At 44.6% G+C, this 20556-nt stretch overlaps 1 protein-coding gene across 2 annotated transcripts in view; it reads left to right on the forward strand.

Annotated features, from left to right (window-relative positions):
• Nucleotides 1-20556, forward strand: part of LOC137640031 (activating signal cointegrator 1 complex subunit 3-like) — a 410828-nt gene that overhangs the window by 138519 nt on the left and 251753 nt on the right. For both annotated transcript variants that reach the window (XM_068372399.1, XM_068372400.1), the window contains exons 6-7: nt 2035-2163; nt 17208-17322. In XM_068372399.1, the coding sequence (XP_068228500.1) occupies nt 2035-2163; nt 17208-17322 (244 nt within the window). The remainder of the gene's footprint in view (nt 1-2034; nt 2164-17207; nt 17323-20556) is intronic.

Here is a 20556-nt window from a genome sequence, read left to right on the forward strand (position 1 = left end):
GGTAGGTTAGCCCGGAGTAGGTACAGCACTAGTGTCCCGTCCTAAACTATAAAGAAACAGAACTCCCTTAGGCTGCCTAACCTGGGCTAGGAGAACTAGTCTCACAGGCCATGAAAGGTAGGGGTAGGACAAGTCGCTAGGCCACAGGGAGGAAGGGTCGTAACCCAACCAAGTGTGCTAGGGTGAAGGGCTAAGTCCTCCCACCTTCGCTCTCCAACAAGGGCCAGAAGGGGAGTACATTCCCCTAAAGGAAGGTTGGAGGCGAACGACTGATACTCTGAGGTTCTGTTCCAAACTCAAAGTGCACAGCGTATGGCAAGGAGAAGGGACAGAGGGGTTCTAGCCTAACCTACTCGAATATATCGAGGATAGGGAGGCTAGGATGTAGCCTAGGCTACCTCAGAGGGAGGAGATTACCTAGGGTCAGGTAACTGGGAGGGGGGGAGGAAGTATATAAAAGCCCTAGCGTAGGTTAGGTGCGAGGGAGACGACTACTAATATCATCGAAACCCCTTAAATACTTCCCAGAAGGCAAAAGAAACATATGTGCAATCATTGAATCTTGTACTGTATGTATAATTGCCTGAATCTTCATTTCTATACTTAACACTAGGAACACTTATTATATCATTTAAGAAGTAAATATGAACACTTAGACTATCGAGCCTAGGGCTAGGCCAGCAGGCTAGCTTAGGGTTCGGCTAATTATGATTGCCGAAAACGAATACTAACATCATAATATAACTAATTCCTAGCAATGAAGACTGATATAGTCATTAGTTAAAATACCGGGAATGCTGTTCTGGCTAACTAATAAAGCATGCGAGGCGAACCGCAGCGTCTCAACATGACGCCTCCGGTCGGGGCACAGCTCGGCCACAAAACACAAGATTTAAAGAAAAATATTCGTTACTTTACTGCTGGAGTTTATTTATACAAGACAAGAATATGGTACTCAACTTTCCAGAGAAAGGCGAGGCTGAAGATTGCGACAATGCTGAAAATAGTGAACACTGAAAAACACAACTGGCAGGAAACGCTACAAGATTAGGAATGAAGCGGGCGGATGTAATGTCAATCAAGATGGCGGACAGCTATGGCTGCCGTTTGTTTACGTCGCGAGGTACAGTAACAGTAACGCAGGAGGATAACTTTGCAACGGCTCCTCCTATAACTTGCCACCTTCCCCCTCGAAGCGTAAACGCTATGTGGGGTGCAGATAGCCATGTGGCGTGTCAAGCATACGTCCCCTGTTGATATACGATATCCTAAAGGGAAACCTTTAGGGTACTCGTGCCAGGAGTTAGAATTCTGTGAAACCTTTAGTTTAATTTTCTGGGAATATCTACTGTAGTCATATATACCCTCAGGAAGCATTGAAGGAACCTTCCATCAGGACGTCATGGCCATCTCACCCAAAAATAGAATTTTCGCTTCGCTCAAAATCCGTTTAAAGGACTCTGGTTTAAGTAACTTGGAAAAATAAGAAATAAATAAATTTGCAATTAAAGCTGATATCTATATGCAAATATTTTGAACTAATATACCCCTTTCTCTTCACATATTTTGTCATATGATTTAGAAGTGTAAGAGTCTATGAATAATTTTAACGAGCATCCACTATGTAATGCAGAGGAGTAATATTTTCATATTTTTTCAATAAATCTATTTAAATTGGATCTAGGCACCATGTTTTGATTCTGAGTAATAAGGTTGACAGATAACACGTAGTTATAAGCTCTTGGGTGTATAGGATTCTTCTTTTCCAACTAGGGTTGTAGCTTAGCAGGTAATAATACAGTAATAATGATAAAAGGTAGGAATTATTAACATTTGATAAGTGGGAGACCTTCAAGTGTGACTGGTCATACATTCCATCCAATTTGTTGATAGTTTAGTGTGAAAGTCTTTTCTTTTCTATCTTGCATTCACATTGATATGTATAGAAATATATTGTAGATTTTTGGAAAATCTTTGACGTTTGTAATGATCACATAATTTATGATACCAATGTGATGGTTTTTCTCATTCCAGGTTTCTAAGTCTTGGGTAGAGGCACAGCTGCTTAGATTTTATTCTAACACCAGCATTGTTTCAGAGCTGAGTGACAGCACTATGACCCTTTTGCGAAGCTCCAAGGCTGACAACGAACTACTAAATGAGGTTAGTAATGAAAGCTATTCAAAAGTGTAATAACTATTAAGAGGCCGTGCCTAAAGCATATGGTCTTTATCAATATCTAGATGAAGCTATTTTCTAGTCTTGTAGTTTAAGGGTGGTCCCCAAGGACTTTTCTGTTGGGCTAGAACAAGGAATCCAATGTACACAGTTACAAAAATTAAGTGTAATTAGAAGTACTATAAGCATAGTACAATAAGCATAGGCTAGGGTCTCTTGTTATCTGCCAATTTCCTTATCCACAGGAGAGGTTTAAATACAAGTGTATATTGGAAAGTTATAAAAACATTACTTTTTTAAGAAACCCTTTTCAAAGTCATCTCTTTATAAATATGAAAATGGAATTCCCACCACTAGTGAGATGTCCGAAGAACGGATTTTGAGCGAAGCGAAAAATATATTTTTGGGTGAGATAGCCATGTCATCATCCTGATGGAAGGTTCCTTCAGTAGCTTCCTAAGGGTTTATTTGACTACAGTGGATATTCCCAGAGAATTAAACTAAAGGTTATCACAGAATTCTAACTTCTGGCGCGAGTACCCTAAAGGTTTCCCTCTAGGATATCGTATATCAGCAGGGGATGCATGCATTAACACGCCACATAGCTATCTGCACCCCAAATAGCGTTAACGCTTCGATGGGGAAAAGGTGGCAGGATAACCGAGGAGCCGCTCCAAAGTTACCCTCCTTCGTTACTGCTACGGTACTCGAGATGTAAACAAACGGCCACCATTCTGTGTGACGTCACGTCCGTCTTTATTCCGAAACACAGCTTCTACCTATCTCCGCGATACAGTATGTCAGGGAGGGGCCTGGTAGGCTGAGCTGGAACAGTCAGGTGGGTCCATCAGGATGACATGGCTATCTCACCCAAAAATAGATTCCGTTTTTTGGGCTCAAGCCATGTCGTCTTGATGGAAGTGTACCAGAGAATTAATGTATCGTGGGTTTTTCCCTAATCCAAGTGCCTAGCTCTTCGAAGAATATTCCAATGGTCAGGTGACCGTGGAGACCGTGACATCTTCATTAGGTGTCACTACCAGAGGTTCTATAATGATCGGGCTTCCTGCCCCCCTGGCAGGGAAGTTTTGTTGGACAGAAGGAATATTTCGAAGTGATCAGATGAAGATATATTCACCTGGTGGAGAGATCATGCCGGTCTCGGGGCAAATCGAAAGGTTAATATTTGTGTTGGAACAATATTTTCTAGAGAGAGGGGTTTCAGCCTTTCAGACCCACTGGTTTTGCTATGACACACCCCTGGCTCCTCCCCCCAGACAGCTGTAAGCGAGCACAAACCACGCTCATCGGGGCGGAGCAACCAGAGACATGTGAGTTGACGGGAACCAAACCATATATTTGAAGTTGAGAGGACACAGGCAACACCTGTTACACCTTACCACTTCTACAACCCTCCCCTAATTTTTGTTACGTGGAACAAAGACTTAATCAACCAATTAAAATGTCCAAGAAAGTCGTAGTATCAGCAGATGTGCATAATCTTAGCGAAACTAGCGATGATGACAATATTACACCGGCACAACCCAAAAAGAAGAGATGTCCCAAAACGGAAGAAACCAGCCAGTAACCTTCCAATAGTGAAATTCTTCAATTGTTATTATTACAGAATCAAACATTAATGAAACTAGTGGAGAAAGGGTAAGGTTTAATATTCTGTTTCTATATAAAAACGTCTTGGATAGCAGCGGATATAGACCGATGACGTCACAAGCATGGCAGTAAAAGGTAAACAATGAGCCGGTACGGACCGTGCGGTAGTTATAAGCGTAAAAGTTTGAAAATAGATAAATTTCAAGACCGAAATACATTATCATATAATCTTAAAGTATGTGTAAAGTGAACCTAAACATTATAAGGGCTAGATACTTATATGCCAAAGGTAATTAATGTTGTAAGGTGAGGTGTTAACTAGTTTTGCCTTACGTTCCAAAGAGCCGAGTAGCCTAACTAGCCTAACCTTTTCTAACTTTGAGTTTAACATACTACGTCAATCTAGGCTACCTATTAGCCGCTTCCTTCCGCCTATCCCACCGAGATCCTATCGTCGACATTTAACTGGAGGGGTTCCTGTCAAAGGCGGTATAATTGGATCTACCTCAGCTAATGGGTAGAATTTTATATCACTCGTTTCCTTTCAATATAATGGTTTACCCCTTACCATGAGGAACTGCGTCTTAAGAATTTCTGACAGGTCAGCTATATAGATAATATAAGATGATTACTGTAGAGGCTATATGAATTTAAGTATGGGATATTAGTGAGAGGATGCCGATTGACCTGAATTAACCGATGAAGGCCATTTGAGCCTAGAACCCGATTGCCTGGCTTCAGCCTTCTAGGTCTGCTGCTGTCCAACCTGATTTGCAAATTCATGAGCCATATTATAGACATCAGTTAAACTTTTATTATCAAATTTGAGTCTAGGTTTTCACTCCTATTGCAGAAGTGGTTCGACTGCAAAAAGGAATGACAATACTCCTCCTCCTAAGCGCCCTCGCCGTAAAGTAGATTTACCTGAGAATGCAAATGAAGAATTATTTACAACTTACAATGAAGATAGTAGTGACTATGAAGAATTTAACCCACTTACCTTTAACAAACCTATTCCTACTTATATATCTAACAATTTTAATGCTGTGCCCTCCATTCATATAGATGGGAAAATACAATTAAATGAGTCCCTAATTGAATTAACATTAAGTGAAGGAGACAAGAACTCTTATGATCAATTCTTTGTTTGTAATCATAATAAAGAACTTGCAGACCTTTTCAAATTGATAAATTTGCCAAAGTTGAACTTTTGGCCAAGTGGCAGGTTGTTTAATGAAGATTTCAAGAAGAAATTTCACTTTTATACTGAAAACATTAAAATGGCTATATCTTCTTTTCAAGGGCATGCAGCTCTGGCGCAATTAGCTTACCCCTCTAAGATTAACAATATTAATTTCATAACTAAAGTGATAATTGGGCCTTTCAGGAAACACATTGATCTAACTAAAAGTTTAATCCACTCATTCAGAAGTAGAACTTTACCCAGGAACTTCAATTTAGATACCAGAGATGCTATTATTAAAGCTGAAACTAATGATATATGGGTCTTATCAGATGATCAAAGGAAAGCTATTGCTTCGTGCTTTCGAGGCGGTCCCCTTCCTAGGGGAGGGGACATTATCTCTAGAAGTGGAAGGTTCAACTTTGGCAAACATCAGGGCTACCCCAGAGGGAAATTTAACCTTTACAGAGGATTCAGGGGAAGCTTTGGTTCAGGAATAGGTTCAATCCCTACAGGCGAGGTATCAAGAGAGGTGGCCGAAGAGGGGGAAGGAGTACAGGGGGACAGACAGCAATTAATTCAGACGTCAAAGATAAGAAACAAAACTAATTATGCTTTAATTCTTAATACCATCGAGCCCTGCTCGGACCAAGAGGGAAATAACCTGGAGCTACACAGTAAAGATAAAAATTTGGCAAATGTACCCACTAACAATTCAATAATATTGGAAGAGTTAAATTTCCCTACAGAAGCCTCTAGCTCCAAGGAAACCTCTCACGCCCCTCCAGTAAGTGGGATAGGTAGGTCATTGACAAATAAATTAAAAAATTGGCAAAAACTCCCAAGATTCTTCTTTGGCATGCACCTTGATCAGTAAGGATGTGAGACTCCAATTTACCAATAAAAATAAGGCTCAAAAGACTTTGAAAAGATTTGGGGTTGATAGATGTTATCCTTCTAGCAAGAGAATAATACTAGAGAGAGAATGTCACAGATTACTAGACTTAGGGGTAATAGAACAAATTGACAGGAATTCTTTCTACTACTCTAACCACATATTTTATAAGCTTAAACCCGATGGGAGCATTCGCCTAATCTTCGATATGAAATGCCTTAATACTATGATCAAGAAACCTTTTTTCTCTATGCTGAAACCTAAAACTATATTCCCTTATTTGCACTTAAACAACTGGGCATGTAGACTTGATTTAAAGAACGCTTATTGGCACGTCCCTCTTCATTCAAGTGCTCAAAGATTCTTAACGTTCAAATTAGGAAAGCGTAAATTCAAATGGACGGTTGTTCCCTTCTGGTTAAAGACAGCTCCCTACATCTTTTCCAAACTAATGTACACTGTAGTTAAATACATTAGGAAGAAATGTAATATACTCATCTTTAACTACTTAGATGATATACTCATATTGGCAGATTACTTTCACAAATGTGAGGCTCACATCCAAATAGTCATTGAAGTGCTCACGGAGATGGGTTGGCAAATATCTATTAAAAAGTCTGTTATTCACCCAGTGCAAAAGATAGAGTTCCTGGGAGTTCATTATATCTTGGAGAACAAAACAATGAGACCAATGCAGAAAAAAACATTGATAAATGTATCGGGCTTGCCAATACAGTATCCAACTTGAACAGATCTGACCTCAAATTATATCAAAGATTGATAGGATCACTTAACTTCTGTTCCTACTACACCTTTAATGGTAGATACTATCTTAAATTCCTTCACAGATTTCATAGATATTTTGCTAAAGGATATAGAATTATTCCTCCTTCTTTCAAATCCTTTCTAGAAGAATGGAAACAGACTAACATGTATAGTGACATAAACATTCCTAATAATCAAGTAGATCTAGAGCTATTCACAGATGCATCCAACTTTGGCTGGGGTGGAGCATTAGTAGGAGAACATGGTATACTCTCAACTAATAATACATGGCTACAAAATGAGAATACTCTGCACATTAACATTAGAGAATTACTTGCATGCATTTACTGTATAAAACACTTCAGAGACAAACTAAGAAACAAAGTAGTACTAATTCACATAGATTCACAAGTAACAAACTGTTGGGTAAAAAAACATGGTAGCATTAGGAACAAATCGGCTCAGGAGGCCATCAAAGTGTTACTAGACATCAAAGGAAAATACAAAATAGGCATTCAAACTAAATGGATTAAAGGGAAAAGCAATGTGATGGCTGATTCCCTATCGAGAGACTTTGGTTCCATACATCCAGAAGCTACTCTTGACGATAATCTATTCAATTTAATTTGCACAGATATGAATTTCTCTCCTGAAATAGACCTTTTCACCAATGGCTTTAATTCTAAATGTAAAAGATTTTGTTCTTCCATACCCAACACAAAAGCAATCTGTAATAATGCTCTTCACATTAGCTGGGAAGGTTCTTCTCCTCTTTATGTTTTTCACCCAGGCTTCTTACTGCATAAAGTTGCTTTTAAGATATATAACGAATGTAATAACAGCATGCTCTTCTGCACTGTTTCCCAGAAAACGGAACCATGGATTCCCCTAGTCAAGACAGTCTCCAAGGAATACCGGAAGTACAAAGTCAAAGTAAAAGGCTGCCAGATACTTCATATGGACTGTACCTCACCCTTAGCGTAACACCACTTAAATTTGATCGCCTTCAGAATATAGATCAACTACCTTCCATATTTCCTCCAGAGATATGCAACAAAATTACTTCCAATTTACGAGACAGCTCCATAGCCAAGTACCAAAATCTCTTTAGTAGCTTTAAAGAGTTCATACACAATAAATATGGAAGTAACAATAAGTTCCCTCTTTTATCAGTGCTACTCTATTTTAATGATTTAATAGACAAGGGCCTAGCATACAACACACTAAAAGGATACCGAGTTGCTCTTGGACCGGTTTTGAAGGGATACTTTCCCAATTATTGTCTAGCAGAAGACAAGTATATTAAAGCCATGCTTGATGGAGTAAATAGAAGAAGACCCAGCAATTATCATCAATTTCCAGGCTGGGATCTTGATAAAGTGGTTTCCTACCTCAACACTACAAGAGATGATTCTATGCTGCTCATGATTCAGAAGATGTTATTCCTTGTAGCTTTGGCTTGCCCATTGAGAGCTAACCAATTTAATCATCTATGTATCTCCAGGAGCACTTTCATGCCAGAAACCATTGTGTTAAGGAACCACCCTTCCTTCATGGCCAAGAATCAGAGAAACAATTACACTCCTATTGACTTCAGCTTTAGGTGTCACCCTACCAAGCCAAAAATTTGTCCAGTTAGACAATTAAACTTTTATTTGGAGTACACAAATAAAATCTATGCAGAAAGGAACATAGATAGGAAAGACCATATTTGGCTGGATGAAAACTTCAAGATCATGTCCCTTCCAAAGATGAGGCAGCTATTCAGGGACTGTATTTTCAGAGCTGACCCCAATGCCAGAAAAAACTCCACCAATTTCCACTCTATCAGAGGTCAAGCAGCTTCAAGGATGATGTATAATGGAGTTACGCTGCAAGAGATAATGACTAGAATGAATTGGAAAAGCAACTCTGTATTCGGGTCATTTTATGCTCTCCTCGGTGTACAGGGAGTTTTCGATGCAGTCGTTGAAGGACTTGGTTTGTGCTCGCTTACAGCTGTCTGGGGGACGAGCCAGGGGTGTGTCATAGCAAAACCAGTGGGTCTGAAAGGCCTCGCCTCTTCTCTCCAGAACTTAGGTTCACAAGTAAACTGTCAGATGCCATTAGGTGAGCGTATAATACGAGTCATGTAGTCTTAGAATGATCATAGGATAGGGGCAAATAAAACAATAACAGCAATATATTTCATTATGAAAGATAGGAGCGAAAAGAGACACACATGGTAAATAAAATAATTTTATTTGAAAATTTGCAAGTAATTATAGAAATTATTTACAATAATAATAATAGATAATGGACATAGAATTCTTGTAAAGATGGTGATGTGGAATCTGAAAAGGAAAAGTTTTGCTTTTAAACACTAGTTCCTGGGGGAACGCCAGTCTTTTAGTGTCAATCAACACTCCATGTCCAAGAACATGTGGCACACGTGTAAAATTCTATGTCATTTCACCGTAATGAAGAACAGTCTATAACTAACACTAAGTGTCCTTTAAAATCACTATGTATCGCGTTTAGGGTCAACACAGGCACCCGTTGAGTTAGAGTCCCGAAATAACTCACTGTTCTACGCAGATCTAAGCAGCAGGTTTCATCACACTACCTGCGGCTACCACAAATCTCTTTATCATGTGCACCTGCTTCGCATAGTGCTTGAAGAACATACGCGATGATTTCTAGCCCGTAAAACTCCTGAGGCTTTCGAAATCCATTCCTTGGAAGAAATTCAAGGAAGAGGCTACTTTCCTAGGATCGTGACCTGCGGGTGTTCTGTCAGGATCCGCTCTGCGAATAAAGTAGGTGATTTTCGCTCTTAGTTGTTTCAGTGACAGGCCGATACCTGAGAGTTGTCCTCCATCGAAGTCTGAAGTTCTTCGAAGATAGACCTTAAGACTCTCTACTGGGCATAGAGAGACATCTTCCTTCAGGGGGCAGATTCTCCAGGGGCCCCATCTCTTGGTGGGTAGTTCATTTTTTGCGAGAAACGTTGAGTTGGGAAAAGGGTAAGTTCCCCTTTGTCGGCGAACTGTATTTGGCCCTCTTCTCTTGATAATGCCACTATTTCACTGACTCGGGCTCCCGAGGCGAGAGCAAAGAGGAAAATAACTTTTTGAGTCAGGTCTTTCAGAGAGCAAGAGTCGTTGTCCAGGCTAGAGGCAAAATGGAGCACCTTATCCAGGGACCAGGAAATAGGTCTCCGTGGAGGTGCTGGACAAAGTCTAGCGCCTGCCTCTAGTAATTTATTGAAGATTTCGCTGGACAAGTCAATCTGGAAGGCGTACAAAAGTGGTCTAGTCAAGGCCGATTTGCAAGTGGAAATCGTACTGGCCGCTAAGCCTTGTCCAAGAAGGTGAATGAAGAAGGACATACAAAAATCTATGGTGATTTCCGTAGGATTTTGTGCCTTGACAAAGGATACCCACTTTTTCCAGGAAGATTCATATTGCCTTCTGGTAGACTTTGTTTTGTATTCCTCGAGGAAGTCTAAACTATTCTTCGAGATCTCAAACCTTTTCTTCACGGCTAGGGAGAGAAAATCATGAGATGAAGGTCCTTGACTTTCTTTGATGAAGCGAAGACAGTCTACTTCTGTACCTGTTGGGAGAGAACTGGGCCCGGCAGGGGGATCAGCTTGGGCTGCAGCTCCAGGACCAGGGGATACCAATTGTTCTGAGGCCACTTGGGAGCCACTAGGGCTGCTGTCCCTTTGAAGGTTCTCAATTTGGAGAGGACTTTTAGCAGAAGGTTGGTTGGAGGGAACAGGTAAATCTTGGACCATCTGTTCCAGTCCAGGGACATGGCGTCCACTGCTTCCGCTTTGGGGTCCTCGTAAGGGGCCACATATCGAGGAAGTTGCTTGTTGTCGCTGGTCGCGAAGAGGTCAATCTGAAGTTCAGGGACTTGGCGAGAGAGGAAGGAGAATGATCTTGCGTCTAGAGACCATTCCGACTCTATGGGGCTTGTCCTTGATAGAGCGTCCGCCGTCAGGTTGCGGAATCCTTGTAGGTGAACTGCAGACAAGTGCCATTTCTTCCTGTCCGCCAGACGGAAGATGGGTAGTAGCACCTGATTTATGTGGGGCGATCTCGAGCCCTGACGATTGAGACATCTGACTACCACCGAACTGTCCAGAGTCAGACGGATGTGGGTCGAGGGACGCGGGGATAGTTTCTTCAGGGTAAGAATAACCGCCATGGCCTCCAAGATGTTGATGTGGAACGTCTTGAACAGGGGAGACCATGTTCCTTGAACTTGTTGTTGGTGGGAGTGACCTCCCCAACCCTCCAGGGAGGCGTCCGTGTGGATGTTGATCAATGGAGGTGGGTGTTGAAGAGGGATGGATCTTTTCAAGGTCCTTGCTTCCGACCACGGTTTTAGAAGTGAGCGAAGTCTGTTTGGAAGGGGTCTCTTGAGGTCTCTTCGAGCGATGGATGCGTTTCTTCGCCAGACTCCCGCAGCATCCTTTAGCTGTGTGCGTAGCACTGGGTTTGTCACTGAGGTGAACTGTAGAGAGCCTAGAACTTGCTCCTGTTGTCGTCTTGAAATCCGTTTGGATTTTAGGAGCCTTCTGACAGACCCTGCTATTTCCTTCCTTTTTTTCAGTTGGATGGAAAGGCGGTGTGACTGAAGGTCCCAATGGATTCCCAACTATTGGAACTTCTGAGCTGGAGTGAGGCGAGACTTCTCGGGGATTATCTTGAAGCCCAGATGTTCCAGGAACTGGGTGACTTTGTTGCAGGCTCTCAGACAATCTTCTGGCGATGTCGACCAGACTAGCCAGTCGTCTAGGTAGGCCATCACTAGGACGCCCTGAAGGCGTAGCTGTTGGACGATGGCGTCTGCCAGCTTGGTGAAGATTCTTGGAGCCACGTTGAGTCCGAAGGACATGGCTCTGAAGCAGTAACTTTTTCTTTGGAGTCGAAATCTTAGGTAGGAGGAAGCAAAGTGGTTCATTGGAATGTGCCAGTAGGCATTCGCCAGGTCTATGGAAACTGTGTAGGCCTTGTGAGGCAGTAGGGCTCTTATTTGTTGAAGAGTCGGCATCTTGAATTTGTTGTTCGCAATGAACTTGCAGAGGGGGGACAAGTCGAGAATGACTGAGTTTGTCTGAGTCTTTCTTGGGAACACAAAACAGTCTTCCCTGGAACCTGTTTGACTTTACCCTCTTGATCACCTTCTTGTTCAAGAGTTCTAGGACACATTCTTCCAAGCGGGGGGTTGACAGCTGGAAGAATTGATGGAAGGATGGAGGTGGTTGAGTCCACCTCCAGCCCAGTCCCTTCTTGATGATGCTGTGTGCCCAAGGATCGAAGGTCCAACGATCCTGAAATTGGCGGAGTCTTCCTCCCACCGGAAGCACTTCATTGCTTCTGGTGTCCTGAGGACTTACCACCTCGGCCGCTAGCTCCCCTTCCTCCTCTGCCCATAGCGGCAAGGCGAAAGGAGTCTTTGCCTCTACCTATGGGACGAATGGTAGTGGAGCGTTGCTCATAGGCAGGAGTGAAGACCGGTGACTGTGACACCACCGGTTGGGGGACCAACTGAAAGGTCTGCTGTGGTTGCGCGACTACTTGGGGAGTAGCGGGAGCCGGAAACTGGCGTTTTTGCTGACGTTGTTGGGGTCTAGGTTTCGAGGATTTCTTCTTAGGTTGAGGGCCTTCATCCTGAGAGGACTTCCTCTTTCGGGACATGCCCCACTTGTGGAGAAGGTTCCGGTTCTCCGTGGCGGCTTTGTCTACTATCTCTTTCACCAAGGCTGACGGGAAGAGATGTTTACCCCAGATGTTGGAGGAAATCAGTTTCCGGGGTTCGTGTTTCACTGCCGCATTGGCGAACACGAACTCTCTACAGGCTCTTCGAGCCTTGATAAAGCTATAAAGGTCCTTTGTCACAGTTGCTAGGTGTGACTTTGCAAGGACCATATACAAGTCTGGGACCCTAGTGTCCCCGGCCATGACTTCAAGCTGTATCTGATGGGACAGAGAGGAAGCCAATCTCTCCTTGGTGTCCTGTTCCCAACGAAGGAGATGGCCGTTCAGTCGTGGGAGGTCCTCGTTAAACTGGCAACCTGCTACATCAGGTTCCAGTTTCCCGACCATAAAGGTAAACTGGATATCTTTCCAGAACCTATCGTCGGGGGGAAGGCCGAGGGAGAAGGGTCTGCATTCCTCCAGTGCAGGGCAGGGCTTTCCTTCCTCCACTGCCTTCATGACCGCTTAGAAGGCTTTTTCCACAAAGGGGAAGGTCGCAGTAGCTGGAGCAATAAAGGACGGATGCTTTTTGCTCAGTGCTGGCATTTTCGAGTTGGTGAAACCCCGACTCTTAAGGGAGTGAGCCAGCATAGCTTGGGCCTTCGTGAGATCGAACACGATCACTTCTTTTGGTTCGGTCTCTTCTTTTGAGGCAGGTTCCGACCTGAGTCGGACTTAACAGTCCGGATAAGCCTCGAAATTCGGGAAGAATTCCACTTCTTCCAGGAGGACAGAACTGTTCTTATCATTGATGAAGATCTTGCCAGTTGTAATTGGCATATGCTCGGCGTATCTCCAGGGGTTAAACTCCGAGCAGGAAGGGAGGTCTTTTACCGAGATCTTCTTCGGTTGTTTGAAGCCTATGAGAGTAGACCTGAACAGCTCCTGGTTCTCTCTAAGCTTCTTATCCATAAGGGCCTCCAACATCCGGAAGACTTCTTCGGTGGCGGATGGTAAAGGTTGAGAGGCGGTAGAGGTAGAGGGGACCGGTTCCTCGGTCACTACGGGGGTTACCGGGGGTGTTGGAGCGACCTCGCTCTCTGAATCAGGATATTCCACCTGATCTTCCTCATAGTCGAGATCCTCACCCATGAGGGTCCTTTCGGTGTCGTCGAACACCTCCGACATGTGTTCCACCTCATCGATGTGACACTTTTGAAGTGTCTTCGCAATAGCGATGTCGGGTTCAACCACCAGTTGGACCGTGGGAATCTGGTCTTGGGGAATCACAGAGTCCTGAGATGACTTGGGGAAAATCATGGCCCTCATCTGCTCGCTTGGAAGGTAAGGCCCAGTGGCGTTCTTCTGAAAACCACGCACCCATTTGCGCAGTTTCTCTCTAGCGATGTCCCTTACCTCCGTGGACGGAGGATTGTCGAACGCCTCGTCAAGGAGGCCTTTGCAGATTGGACAGGTCTGCGGATCTCAATATTTGAGGTCGTTTTCTTGGCAACGCAGGGGGCGTGGGTCCGGTACGCCGTATGCCCTTAGAAGTCCGGGCGACAAACTCCGCAGAAGGAGCTCTTACACTTCACGTACTCCTCCTGTAAAAGAAAGAGATCATGAGTACATGGAAGACATAGATATGGCTTACATTACTCTTAACTTAAGAATAACTTACTTTGTAAGATTAGCTTATATTATAGGCTCAGGATAGATGAGCTAGAAAGGAAGTAGGTAGACACATACTTGTGAATCCCATCCAGCCAGTTACCGTAACCTTTTCTGTAGGCAATTCCTTAGGATCCGAAGGTACTAAAGAGGGGGAAAATCTTTATGGATGAGCCAAGCTAGGCCTTCTTATTAAGGAATTGTCCACAGGGTGGAAAGGATCTGAAATCATTCAGAGCCTAGGGAGGGAGAGGGGGAAAATAGGATAAACCCCCTCAAAGGTAGGTCATGGCAAGAGACTGCACTGAGAAGCACAGAGTATGCTAGAAATGTTGTACCGTGCAACCGTACAGCACAGCCACTATAATAGAAGGTATAAGATACCAAGGGAAGTGGCCTGGCTATCCGGCTGCATCAGATCGACTGCCGGCGCGGTGTCGGCAGCTGTGGAAGGGGTGCATGTCCATTAGCACCTCATTAGGTTCCGCCGGCAAGCCGGAGACCGGCCCCGCGAGGTGAATTCATCTAGGAGTACACACTGAGCGACAGAGATGTTAGACACCGAAGGGGCGACCGCAGACACAGCGGCGGGTCGCCGGCAGGGCGGCGGGCTCCGGCAGGGCGGTGGGCTCCGGCAGCCGGCGGGCTGACGGTGTGGTGAGCCATGGTTCAACTCACAAGATGTATAGGATGGATAACCAGAATGTCGGCAATCAATACTGGCAGGGGGGTTGGCGGCAGCCTCCGGCAGCCGGCAGGCTGTCGCCATAGGCAATCCTAGGGGAAGATGTAAGGGGTAGATACCCGTGATGTCGGCTGTTAGTGCCGGCGGGGTGGCAGCCTCCGGCAGTCGGCAGGCTGTCAACCTAAGTAGGGAGGTAACATCTTGTGAGTGGAGAGGGCACCTGAGGTGTCGGCGGCTAGCGCTGGAAGCAGAGGCTGCAAGGGACTGGCACCATTATAAGAGAGAGAGAGAAAGGTAAGGAGGGAAGGTAAGGAAGGGTAATAACCAATACCCCTCCGGCTTCCCTCTGGAAGGAGTGCCTTCATGATAGGTTGGGATACACCTATCATCCGGTGGCAGGGGGCCAGCAGACGGCCGAGAGCATGCCGCCGGCACCAACCTCATAGAACGCTATGAAGGGAAGTGTAGCAGAGCGGCCAGCCAAGCAGAAGAACACAGCTAACCCTACAACTCTTCCAGGGGAGGAATTGTAGGACAGCGGACAGGGGTGTGGAGGCAAGCCTACACAAAGTGATAGAGTGGGGAAGGGGAATAGGGGTCTTCTTAAGGTGGGGAGACTCTGTATATACTAGGCTGCATGGGTAGGGGAGGACGCTCCCCAATCTAGGGCAGGTTAGCTCAGATCAGGTACAGCACTAGTGTACCGTCCTAAACTATAATAAAACAGAATCTCCCCCAAGGCCTAACCTAAACCAGGAGAGTCATTCTCCTAGATTAGGGAGGACTTGGAAGACACTTCGCTGGGTTGCAGGGAGGAAGGGAGTGTCCCAACCAAGTGCAAACTAAGGGAAGAGCAGAGCCCTTCCCTTGGTCTCAGGCACAACCCTAAGGGGGGATCATTCCCTTTGGGTGGGCAGAGAAGAGCGATGGATACTCTGGGGTCTGGCCAAGATTCTCCCAAATATCATAGAAGGGAGAAGCAAGGTTACCCAGAGGGAATTACTCATAGGTAAGGGGGATTTAGAAAGCATACAAGGGCCCCAACGTTAGGTTACGGGAGTGTGGTATAACAGGCTAACACGGTCCATAGTATGGTCCCTAAAAGGCGAAACACATGTAGAGCACCTTAACTAGTATGTTTAAAATGCCTATATCTTCATAACTTAACTTAGGAACACTCATTATATCATGCAAGTAATATGAGCACTAGGCTATCAAGTCTAGGGACTCTGCTAGCGATCTAGTATGGGGTCGGCAAGCACTGGTTTCCTAAAAGAACGAAAACGCATAATATAAATAATTCTTAGCTATGAGGACTTAATAACTAATGATATTAATTAGTTAAAGGACCGGGTAGGGCTGTTCTGGCTAACTAGCTAAGGCATGCGACACGAACAGTAGCGCCGTAAAAAGGCGCCTCCGGTCTAGGCACAGCTCTGCCACAAAACATAAGATTTTAAGAAAATTAAAAGTTACTTTGCGGTCAGAGCTTATTTAAACAATACTAGAACCTGGTACTCAACTTTCCAGAAGAAGGTGAGACCGAATGCTGCGACATGGTGATTGATTAACACAGATTAAGAAAGCAAGCTCGGGAAAAACCATCTATGGTAGGAGCTACAAAGTAAGGAATAAAGACGGACGTGACGTCACAGAATGGCGGCCATTTGTTTACATCTCGAGTACCGTAGCAGTAACGAAGGAGGGTAACTTTGGAGCGGCTCCTCAGTTATCCTGCCACCTTTTCCCCATCAAAGCGTTAACGCTATATAGGGTGAAGATAGCTATGTGGCGTGTTAATGCAAGCGTCCCCTGCTGATATACGATATCCTAGAGGGAAACCTTTAGGGTACTCGCGCCAGAAGTTAGAATTCTGTGATAACCTTTAGTTTAATTCTCTGGGAATATCCACTGTAGTCAAATATACCCTTAGGAAGCTACTGAAGGAACCTTCCATCAGGACGACATGGCTTGAGCCCAAAAAAAAGATTTGTTGGGCAAAATTTAAAGGGCTCCATGGCATAAAAGTTAGTATGGTATGTGAGTATTTACTTCATACAAAATAGATCAAAAGTTATAGTGATCTCACAGGCAAAAAGAGATTATGATACTCTGATGAAACTGAAACCTGGAATTGTTTAAGCGACATGTGTCAAGAACTACTGTATACCGACCAGGAATATTTTATTGACTCTCTTTGCTCCGACATATTGAGTTCTTATTTTAATTACTTATTTCCTTGCTTTTTCTTGTAAATAAAAAGAGGCAAAGGGGATAGATTACACCATGATTAAGAATTCATAACAAACAATAGCAATGTTGAGAATTTGCAACTACAGTATTGTGTACATTCCTAAGACTAAAGAATGATAGGAACAATTGCACGAATGAACATTCCAGTATAGCTAATCTTCTTTTATACACAAGACTCCAGATGTACGTGTAATCCTTCAAACATGTGAAGACTGCATTATAGTGATTTTGGGAATAGCAACTACAGTAAAGAAATTTATTTTTTCATTTCAGATGTTTGATCTTCTTGGTTTCGAGCGTTTTGAACTAATCCAGTCGTTTCTCCAACATCGATCGGAGATTAAAAACCCACCTATGAACAAGGAGCAAAAAAATAATGCTTTGTTGGGTAAGATAATCATGACATTTTTGTCAACTTTTTCTTAGTATTTGTTTGTGTTTTTTCTGAGCCTCGTGTACTTTTTTAGTGTTTAGCTATAATCTTTTGATCTTGTGAAATCTAAATATTTTGATTATTGTAGTATCACAACAATACAGGATACAATTTATTTTTTGGGCTCAAGCCATGTCGTCCCTATGGAAGGTTCCTTCAGTAGCTTCCTAGGGAATATTTAACTACAGTGGATATTCCCAGAGAATTAAACTAATGGTTATCACAGAATTCTAACTTCTGTTGGGAGTACCCTAAAGGTTCCCTCTAGGATATCGTGTATCAACAGGGGACACATGTATTAACACGCCACATAGCAATCTGCACCCCATATAGAGTTAACACTTCGATATGGAAATGTGCTGAGTAACTGAGGAGCCGTTCCAAAGTTACTCTCATCCGTGGCTACTTTTGGTACTCGAGACGTAAACAAACGGGCGCCATTGCTAAATGACGTCACGTCCGTCCTCATCCTTTCATCTGTAGCTTCTACGCTAAGGTGGATTTTTCCCAAGTGCTTCTTTATCTGCTTACACCATCGTTATGTCGCAGCCTTCAGCCTCGCCTTCTTCTGGAAAGTTGAGTACCAGGTCCTAGTATTGTTTAAATAAGCTCTGGCCGTAAACTAACTTCTAATTTTCGTAAAATATTGTCTTTAGTGGCGGAGCTGTGCCGATACCGGACGCGCCATGTCGGCGTCGCTGTTTATGTTGCATGCTTTATTTAGTTAACCAGAACAGCCTTCTCCAGTCCTTTAACTAATTAATTTTATTAGTTATTTAGTCTTCATAGCTAGGAAGTTATTATATCGTGTTTTAGCGCTCGTTAGACAACGGTCGTTGACCGACCCCATACTAGATTGCTAGCCTAGCCCCTAGGCTTGTCAGCCTAGTGCTCATATTACTGCATGATATATTTAAGTGTTCCTAAGTTAAGTTATGAAGATTTAGGCATTGTTAAACATACTAGTTACTGTGATGTAGGTGTTTTCGCCTTCGGGGACCATACAAGGGACTGTGTTGGTTCGTGTACCAACCCCCTCCTAACCTAATGTAGGAACCCTTGTATGCTTCCTATTCCCCTTACCTACGGGTAATTCCCTCTGGGTAACCTTGCTTCTCCCTTATTCTATAATGGGGAGAATCTTGACTGCACCCAGAGTATTTATCGCTTCTCAGCCTACCCTAAGGGAATGACCCCCCCTTAGGGTCGTGCTTGAGACCTTAGGAGGGGCTCTGCCCCTCCTCAGTTGCACTTGGTTGGGTTACTCCTTCCTCCCTGTAACTAGCAATGTGTCTTTCCAGGCCTTCCTAGCCTAGGAGTTTGTCCTCCTAATCCAGGTTAGGCTCTGGGGGTAGATTCTGCCTTGTTATAGTTTAGGACAGTACATCAGTACTGTACCTGATCTGTGCTACCTATCCTAGCTTAGGGAGTGTTCTCCCTTGCCTTGGTGGCCTCTCTCATACAGAGTCTACCCACTTTAAGAAAGACCCCTACTCCCCCCCACTCTATCCCTTTGGTGTAGGCCTGCCTACACACCCCTGTCCTCGGTCCTACAACTCCTTCCTTGGGTGGAGTGGTAGGGCTAGCCTTGTTCTTCTGCTGAGCTGGCCACTCTGGTACACATACCCTTCATAGCATTTTATTAGGGTGGTTGCCGGCGGCGGTCCTGTGGGCGGAGGATTCCTCCTCTTTGAGTGCTCTCTATCCCTCCCTTGGGTTACCTCAGGCTCCCGGCCGTCTTCCGGCCCACTGCCGCCGGATGTTAGGAGTACCTACTCCTATCATGAGTGCACTCTCTCCGGAGGGATGCCGGCGGGGTATAGGATATTACCCTTCTCTTCCCTCCTTACCTTTCTCTCTCTCTATCATGGTGCCGGTCCCTTGCCGCCTCTACTGCCGGAGACAGCCGCCACTACCTCAGATGACCTCTATTCATACGATACCTCCCCTCTAGGACGTCAGCCTGCTGCCGCCTTCCGTCGACATACCTCCGACATCCCACCCCTTATATTTACCCTGGTTTACCTAGCGACAGCCAGCCGACTGCCGGAGACTGCCGCCCACCTGCCGGCATTCTAGGTATCCGCCCTTTATATATATATATCTTATGAGTTGAACTAAGGTTCACCATGCCGTCAGCCGCCGGCTGCCGGAGCCCGCCGCCCCTGCCGGCGATCCGCCGCTGTGCCGGCAGTCGTTACTGTGGTGTTGTCCATCTCGGTCACTCAGTGTGTCCTCCTTGATGTTTTCCACCCTGCAGGACCGGTCTCCGGCGTGCCGTCAATCTGCCGGTGCCCCCTAATGAGGCACTAAGGGACATGCACCCCTTCCTCGGCTGCCGGCACCATGCCGGCAGTCAATCTGATGCAGCCAGATAGCCTGGCCACCTCCATATAGGTATTGTTATACCAGCTAATATAGTGGCTATGATGTATGGTTGCACATCACAACATTTCCAGCATCTCTGTGCATCTCAGTGCAGTCGCTTGCCGGAACCTACATATTACTAAGGGGCTTATCCTATTTTCCCCTCTCCCTCAAGGCTCTGAGGGGTCTCAGATCCTTTTACACTCTGCAGACAATTCCTCTATTAAGGAAGCCTAGCTTGGCTCATCCATACGGATTTTCCCTCATTTGGGACCCTCGGGTCCTAAGGAATTGTCTACGGATAAGGTTATGGTAACCGGCTGGGCGGGATTCACAAGTATGTGTCTATCTACTTCCCTTCCTGCTCATCTATCTTGAACATATAATTAATATGCTATTATAGATTAAGTTATTCTTAAGCCTAGAGTAATGTAAGTCATTCTTATGCCTTCCATGTACTCATGATCTTTTTCTTTTACAGGAGGAGTATGTGAAGTGTGAGAGTAACTTCTGTGGAGTTAAACGCCCGGACTTCTACAGGCACAAGGCGTGCCGGACCCACGCCCCCTGCTCCGCCAAGAGAGGCGACCTTAAATTTTGGGATCCGCAGAACTGTTCAGTCTGCAAGAGTCTCCTTGACGAAGCGTTCAACAATCCTCCTACCACGGAGGTAAGGGACACTGCTAGAGAGAGGCTGCGCAAATGGGTGCGAGGCTTCCAAAAGAACACCTCTGGACCTTATCTTCCAAATGAAGATATGAGGGCCTTGCTTTTTCCGAAAGCATCCAAGGACTCGGTGATCCCTCAAGAACAAATTCCCAC

The sequence above is a fragment of the Palaemon carinicauda genome, chromosome 4 (assembly GCF_036898095.1).
Source record: "Palaemon carinicauda isolate YSFRI2023 chromosome 4, ASM3689809v2, whole genome shotgun sequence".
Classification (NCBI taxonomy): domain Eukaryota; kingdom Metazoa; phylum Arthropoda; class Malacostraca; order Decapoda; family Palaemonidae; genus Palaemon; species Palaemon carinicauda.